We start from the raw sequence: 8,348 nt of genomic DNA, 5'->3' as shown, positions 1-8,348 counted from the left end.
CGTATATGACCTGTATATGTATGGCCATGGCCCCCCTGAATACCTCTGCCTGGGTGTGTGCAGGATGAGGACTGTGACCGTGCTAACAGAGCGACAGGTACCGTCATCGTGTAAGTGTCCTGGGCCACATGTGCTGAATGTTTAAGACCGAAACCCCCCAGACCTGCTGGAGGGGAGGGACAGGGTTGTACATGTGACTGCGTTTGACCACCTGATTGGACAACGCCCTGCACCGTTGCCAAAGAGACTGCAACCCACCCCTTGGACGAGCTGGATGGCTGGGTGTTCTGATAGGCTTGAAAAGAGGCCTGGGAGGCGTGGCCTCAGCAGCAAGCTTCAAATCTGAATTTGATTGCTCGTCCACGGACACGCAGGCTCTTGCTCTTAAGTTCCATTTTCATTTGGTAGATCTATTCAAGTAGAACATGTGCTAAAGACAGACAGTGCAGCTGAAGACAGACAGTGCAGCTGCACGACGGATTCTGAGTCTCCCTTTGGGGGGGGGGACTAGCTAGAGAGTTTGTGAAGGAAACTTGGACACAGTATTCTTGTGACAGACAGGAATGCTTCCGTGGACCCCTGTGTGTCTGCATGTGAGAGGGACAAAGGGTACAGGAGAGATAACGCCACGGCACCATCATCTGCTGGACCAGGTGGTGAACCACGGGACACCCTCACACTGGTCTGCTGGGCTCAGGAATGCTTAAATTAAAGCTTCACTAATCTAAGGAACATACGTATGTTGCTCTGGGGAAGTTTTTATTCCGTGGTCGTCACTCTTCGCTCTGACGGGATGCACGAACCCTGTAATCGCCGGAGCGTTGTTCATAAACATAAACGTGACCTTGCCGAGCTGCGGTAAAAACCAGAGCCCATTTTGCTGCACCTGGCTTCCGTTTAGATGCTAATAAATGCCCCTTTACACGTGAGACAAGAGAGGCCTCAGCACCAGCGGACACACGCCCGAGTTCAAGGACGTGCTTCGCACGCAGAAGACTAACCCACACACCAGCTCTCCCCCCACACACACCAGCTCTCCCCCCCACCCCGTGTGCGTGGGTTTGCAAATCCAGATCACAGCAGCGTCGGGCACCTCGGCCAGCACAGAGTGAGGGAGGAGAGTGAATCAGCGGGAAACGAGGCCGTATATACGCACTTATATACGCCATCAGACAGGGTGAACGTATGAAGACGCACACGCTCCCAACATCAGCATCAAGGAGCAGTACAGGACATGCCAGGATCACGTGACGGCCAGGCCCACCACGGACAGCCACCTCACACTTCACGCACATCAGTCACCCAACAGCAGAGCCGGTGAGCTCGGCTCCCCTCGCACGAGACTCACTACAGCGCACTCCCCGGTCACCCCCGACACTCACCTGTCACTCCCCGGTCACCCCCGACACTCACCTGTCACTCCCCGGTCACCCCCGACACTCACCTGTCACTCCCCGGTCACCCCCGACACTCACCTGTCACTCCCCGGTCACCCCCGACACTCACCTGTCACTCCCCGGTCACCTCCGACACTCACCTGTCACTCCCCGGTCACCCCCGACACTCACCTGTCACTCCCCGGTCACCCCCGACACTCACCTGTCACTCCCCGGTCACCTCCGACACTCACCTGTCACTCCCCGGTCACCCCCGACACTCACCTGTCACTCCCCGGTCACCCCCGACACTCACCTGTCACTCCCCGGTCACCCCCGACACTCACCTGTCACTCCCCGGTCACCCCCGACACTCACCTGTCACTCCGCTTCTTTCATCCTTCCAAACACAAATCCACGTTCCTGATTTGTCCTCCGTTCACCTCTCCCTCCGTTCACATTAATCCTCATGTACATGTGCAACTCTGAATATCGTTCATTCCACGTCCCACAATTCTCAGGGGTCAGGGAGCAGAGGGCGTGTCCTGTATCAGTTTTCAGCTGAGAGCTGCCATCTGTCAGACCCAGGGGTCAACAAGCAGTCACACACAAGGTGCCGTAAAACTCTAACACAGCCTAAACCTGCACAGCCACTAATCTTCTGTGAAATCTCAGATTATAGATTTGACAGGAATCTGCTCCTTCAGTGTCCTAGCCAGTGAAAATCATATACATGTCATTTTACAGAGTGAACCACTTTATTATTGTACCCTGCACACCATTCAGAAGGCAGGAACAATAAAACACTCATTCTTAATCCTTCCAGAAGAAACCAGTGCGTCCTAGAGCTGGCCTTGCACAGCAGTGTTTGAATATGGGCGTGTGACGGTGGTGACAGGTTGCCTCCGTCAGACCTGGAGACACTACATGTCTGAGCAGGCTGAATCCCCACAACCTCCCGACGTGAACCAGGGACTGTAGCGGGGTCAAACGCGCGGGTTCAGGGCCACCCAGCCAGTAGGTGATTATAATGAAGGAGGTGAACGAGCCCAGGTCACAGCCGGGCTACCTCAGATATGACGCTTTTCAGTTCGGCCAATGCAAACTCCCCCCAAACACATGGCAGATTTAAAAATAACATAATGTACAAGGCACACAACCCCTCTGACTCTCAGAGACCTTTCGGTCCTTTTATAGACGTGGTCAAATAAAAGCTCAAATAACTAACACACTACACATATCAACCTCGTCAGCTCGTGAACAAAGTGTACCATTCACTGAAGAACTGGACCAGCGGTGCCGTGTCAGATGTACATGTCCGTCGCCTCTGAAAACAATGCAAGACGTTTGTACGCAAAAGCAGAACCCGGTCACTGTGGAGGACACCAAGACATCAGGTGATGGACCCACCTTACGGCCACACACAGGGCGCCTGTGCGGACCAAACACCTGACCACTAGTTACTGCAATATAACACCGGCTCAAATCAGAAGAGGTGTAACATCTGCCATATTGTAAAACAAAGCTCATAGAAAGGACCCTGTAAGGATGTGTTAGTAAGCACATATCCCAAATAAAGGTCTTTTTAATATAATGGTTGACGTGTAGGTGACTAGCACACAGTACAGACGGGCCTGAAGGGTTCTTCTCACAACACAGTGGGATTGAGCGAGTGAGATATGGTCAGATATGGTCATAACGCGTTTTACTATTCACAAATCTTACCTTCGATGGCGATGACATGCTCCCGGATCTGGTTCTGCAGGACAGGCTCGTCCACCCGCTCCAGAAGCTCGTAGATGGAGTAGATGTTGGGGTGGACGGACTCGAACCGCTGGATCTCGGCCCGGATGGCCGCGGAGTTCGCCAGGTGTTGCTGATAATTCATCTTGCACAATCGGATCTTTTTGTTTTTCGCTGGACCGACAGATTTAAGCACCGCGACGCCGAACCGTGCGCTGGGTCGTGTTCACACACGGCGGGTGTGGGAGTGGGGAGACACTAGACCCATCATCGGCCACCCGAACACGTCTCGGTTACTGTGCGTGTTGTGATACCGACTGTCGTGGTGATAACTGGCCGTGAACACGCGTCTCTTACCGGCCAACCTTCACCACACGGTCCCACGGCTCGGTTCTCCCAGGCGAGGTGAAGCCCACCGCACACAGCCTTATACAGCACACCAACCAGCGCTGCCACCGCGTCTTTATCGCGATTATAGAATAAAAACCGTCAATATCGTTGTTGTTGTTGTGTTAAATGGTACACCACCACTCGTCCCGGGGGGGGGACGCCGAACTCTCCCGAGCTGAAATCCTGGTAGGAGCGACAGTCGTGGCCGGTCAGCCGGGCGCTGCTGCCCCATAGCCCCACTCCGCCTCCGGAGCAGCACCACACGCCGAACCGCCACACGCCGGGATAGAAGGAGCCGCGGACGGATGAGGAACTACCGGCCGCGTGTGGAGACCCGGTCCGCAGGTCCGCCGAGCGGGGGGGAGAGATCAGCACAGGCCGCGTCCACCCTCACGTCCTCGGAGGGGAAAGTCTAGATGAGCGGCTCCGGCCCTCGTCATTGCTTCTTTTGTTTTGTTTTGTTTTTTTTGTTTGTGTTTTTTTTTGTTCACTTCTTTGTTCAAAGGGGCAAAAAATAATAATAATAAAACGGTGAAAGTACAAATTAAAAAAAAAAAGCAACTAATTCAACTCCTGAGGACCGCGACGAGCCCGGCTAACCCAGCTAGCTGTCCCGCTCTGCTAGCGCGTTCAGAACTCCGCTCGCGCGCCGCGTTCACTGCGCACGCGACCGTTCTGCGCACGCGACTCGCTCGCGAGCCCGAGCGCGCGCGCAGCGGCAGCAGCAACCACCAGAACTGCGTCCTGCGCTTCTCCGACGCGACGCCGCACAAAGCCGCGCGGGCGAGCCGACGGAGCGCGCGACGCGGTCGTAAAGGTGACGTCCCGCACCCGGCGACGCAGTGTTCACGCAATCCCTTATTTCACGCGCAGAAAGACGAGTGCGTTCCTCCCCCCGTTTTTCCCTCCGTCCCCGCCCGTGTCCTCGCGAACGCCACTGCGCATCTGCGTCGCCGCTGCGCCGTCGTCAGGGTGCTGCTGGCTGCGCGGGGCGTGCGCAGGCCGCTTGTGAGCGCACGCGGGCTGCCATAGCAACAAAGGGGGCGCGCTTGCCTCGCCGAACCGAACGTTTCATACGCAACATCATGACTTTAGTGCGCGTGCACACACACATATAAGACCTAAATGATCCGGGGAATAAAAACACCAGACGTGAACACGCGTACATATGTCACTGTATGCTAATTCACATAAAACTTTGTGCAGTTCTCCCAACAGACCACTGCAACTCTTCTGTTCATTTTCACTTTAATTTGTTAATTTCAGTTTTATTGGCTTATAGCAGACATCTTCCACCAGCTTAGCTTCAAGCACCGAAGACAGAGCGGCTACTGAATACACCTCACACACACGCAGTCTTCATTCGGTGACCTCCGTGACCCTCGTCCCATCAATCAGCAGGGTGTGCATTATTCTTTTCTTCCCACTGTTAGAGGCTTTTATGCAACACTCGTGGTCTCCCAGTACAAAGTGTGTCTCAGTGCTCTCATCTCCAAACTGCCCCTGTAAACACATATGATAACCATGGCAACGGCTGTAAATGCCACAGTGGTGATGGTGGATGTAACATCCCGCCACTGCGTCTCCGCTATGCACTCTTATATGTGACAAGCATGAACGTGTCACACAAGATGTTTATAATATGGTGAGACACATGTGCCGTGGGTTGAAGAGGACCTTACCGTGGTCTCCATCTTTTGCCCATTACACCACACATCCATGGTATCTTTCTCTGATAATGAACGAAAGCAATAATTAATGAGTTTGGATTTTGTTTTATGGTTTAATGCAAAACCCACATGGGAACAAACAGAATGCACATTAACCACTCTTGGAGAACCAATTACATACATTTGTGGCTAAAATGCTTTGAATGAGATGTTCTATAAACATCTAAGGCTCATATATGGCTCATCTAAAGCTCATATATAACTCATCTAAGGCTCATATATGGCTCATCTAAGGCTCATATATGGCTCATCTAAGGCTCAGTTACTCTTCTCACCCAGTACGATCCTGCAGTCAGCACCATCCAGCTTCAGCAGCCATGTTCTGGAGGTTCTGGAGCGGTTGGCCATGAAGCTCTGGAAACTTCTCCCGTTGATTTCCAGCGTATATTCGTAAGCGAAGCCACTGAGGGCTTCAATGTTTATTGTGGCCTTTGTGCCTGCATGCCCAACTGGGAATGTTTCCTTGCCCACCAGTTTGAACATCCAGTCCCTTCTGAAAATCTCCTTTAAAATAAAACCAATAAACAGTTATAATTTATATATATATATATATATATATATATATATATATATATATATATATATATATATATATATATATATATATATATATATGTATGTATGTATAAACACTGCTCAAAAAATGAAGGGAACACTTAAACAACACAATATAACTCCAAGTCATCCACACTTCGTGTTCAGATAGGAAGCAACACTGATTGTGAATCAATTTCAACTGCTCTTGTGCAAATGGAACAGACAACAGGTAGAAATGAGAGGCAATTAGCAAGACCCCCCTATAAAGGAGTGGTTCTGCAGGTGGAGACCACAGACCTTTTCTCTGTTCTCATCCTTTCTGGCTGATGTTTTGGTCACTTTGGCATTTTGTCAGTTCTCTCACCATAGAGGTAGCATGATGCGGTGTCTACAACCCACAGAAGTTGCTCAGGTAGTGCAGCTCATCCAGGATGGCACATCAATGCGAGTTGTGGCAAGAAGGTTTGCTGTGTTAGCCAGAGGTACCCTGACTACCATTAGGTACCAGGATGAGATCCTCAGACACATTGTGAGACCATATGCTGGTGCAGTGAGCCCTGGGTTCCTTCTGATGCATGACAATGCTAGGCCTCATGTGGCTGAAGTGTGTCAGCTGTTCCTGCATGATGAAGGCATTGATGTTATGGACTGACCCGCCCATTCCCCAGACCTGAATCCAATCGATCACATCTGGGACATCATCCACTAACACCACGTTGCTCCACAGACTGTCCAGGAGGTGACTGATGCTTTAATCCAGGTATGGGAGGAGATTCCTCAGAAGAACATCCGCCACCTCTTCAGGAGCATGCCCAGGTGTTGTAGGGAGGTCATACAGGCACGTGGAGGCCACACACACTACTGAACCTTATTTGAACTTGTCTAGAGGAATTTACACTGAAGTTGAATCAGTCTGTCATTAGATTTTCCACTTTGATTTTGAGTATGATTCCAAATCCAGACCTCCATGGGATAATATTGATTTACATTGATCATTTTAATGTTATTTTGTGAGCAGTTTTTGAGCAGTATATATATATATATATATATATATATATATATATATATATATACGGACGTAATTTGGGGGGGGGGGGGGGGGGGGACATGTCGGGTTTGGTCCCCCCCAGTTTTTGCGGTTAAAACCAAATATTTAAATAGCGACGAATCCATGTATGTCCCCCCCACTTTTGAAATCAAAATTACGTCCATGTATATATATATATATATATATATATATATATATATATATACACACACACACACACACACCTGAAGCATATATCATCCTAAATGCCTAAATGGTGTATGCTAATGAACAATTCAGCTCACCTTTCCGTTGATGTAGATGACGCGTCTCCCAGATGTAGTTCCGTGCTCAAATTCAATACGGAATATCCCGTCGCTCAAGGACACCTCCCATACAGCCACCGCGTCCGAGGGCATGCTGGACTGCACCTCTAACACTCTGGACGGGCCACGTGTGTGTGGGTTGTGTATGATGCCTTAATGTCAACACAACCAAAACAAGACCATAATTATAATCTTCGTGGTTTGGAGCTGCTGGTTAAAGTCCCGAGTGTGTTGTGTGGACCTGCGTGCTACGCTCAGCAACCGAAGCATTAGCGAGTGTTAAGAAGCTTAAGTGACCAGTCTGGGACCATATGTCTGATAGTGAGTGTAGCACACTGATATTACACTGTCACAACACATATGTACATATCAAAGAAATCAGACATATTTGGTTTAGTTCCTGGTCTTGGTAAAATGGGAGTTAAAGCTAGGGGGTATTTGAGGTAGACGTTTCCTAAGAGCACGTGACCTTTAAGGTGAATTAGTCTTCCATCATTTGATCTGGCAGTTCTATATATCAGACCGATGCATCCACTAAGGGGCCTGAAAATCTTTTTTCTGTGTGGTTATATTGCATTGGGCATGGAGTCCTTCTTTAATGTCAATATACCTCCCCTTCATATCTCTCTCTCTCTCTCTCTCTCTCTCTCTCTCACACACACACACACACACACACACACACACACACACACACACACACACACACACACACACACACACACACATTCTATATTTTACCATTCACTCATTCACTAAGGATTCATTAGCCATTCATAACCATATCTATAACTAAAGCGGTCTTCAGTAAAGAGTGTATCTGCAGTATCGTGTGCATGTAGTCTACTGAATCTACTCCCCTTAGATGTTTTTGAACTGGTGTGAAGAACACGGACGGCTCACCGCGCGCGTGCCAAGTCGTAGTGGGCGGTGCCAAGCGGTTTCTCCGCGAGGTTCCGTTATTCCGACGTGAGGCTGCGACTGTCACGCCTCGTTCTTGATCCGTGGACCTTAGAGGGCGATGACAACCGATGGAGGCTGTGGTCTCGCGTCTCGTGCTCACACAGGGACAGCCAAGGTGGTGTGTGGCGCGAGGCGAGCGCGCGTGCGTGGTTAGCTGAGAAAACGGGCACCAAGCTGCTCGCGCATCGCCGCTGTGACACTAGGGCGAGTTTCAGCCTCTTTTCATCACACTATCTGATCTATCTGAACTATCTGAACT

General features: G+C 50.3%; 1 protein-coding gene across 1 annotated transcript; it reads right to left on the bottom strand.

Moving 5' to 3' along the window:
* Window positions 1-4,795: 4,795 nt before the first annotated feature.
* faimb (Fas apoptotic inhibitory molecule b) lies at window positions 4,796-8,161 on the bottom strand. The gene is made up of 5 exons (XM_077016033.1): window positions 8,030-8,161; window positions 7,109-7,281; window positions 5,515-5,743; window positions 5,192-5,241; window positions 4,796-5,012 (listed from the first exon to the last, which is right to left on the bottom strand). Exons 2-5 carry the CDS (start codon window positions 7,220-7,222, stop codon window positions 4,869-4,871), a joined length of 537 nt encoding a protein of 178 aa, XP_076872148.1. The 5' UTR covers window positions 7,223-7,281; window positions 8,030-8,161; the 3' UTR covers window positions 4,796-4,868.
* Window positions 8,162-8,348: the final 187 nt, after the last annotated feature.

Source organism: Brachyhypopomus gauderio, chromosome 8 (assembly GCF_052324685.1).
Source record: "Brachyhypopomus gauderio isolate BG-103 chromosome 8, BGAUD_0.2, whole genome shotgun sequence".
NCBI classification, from domain to species: Eukaryota; Metazoa; Chordata; class Actinopteri; order Gymnotiformes; family Hypopomidae; genus Brachyhypopomus; species Brachyhypopomus gauderio.
Note: the sequence above shows the minus strand (reverse complement) of the source record. Positions and strands in the feature narration are given on the sequence as shown.

Excerpts from the sequence above, each read along its gene's own strand:
- faimb (XM_077016033.1), bottom strand. The coding sequence starts at position 7,222 with ATGCCCTCGGACGCGGTGGCTGTATGGGAGGTGTCCTTGAGCGACGGG. Across the intron at positions 5,744-7,108 it reads TCATCTACATCAACGGAAAG|GAGATTTTCAGAAGGGACTG; the intron begins GTGAGCTGAATT and ends TTTATTTTAAAG. Across the intron at positions 5,242-5,514 it reads TGACTGCAGGATCGTACTGG|AGAAAGATACCATGGATGTG; the intron begins GTGAGAAGAGTA and ends GTTCATTATCAG.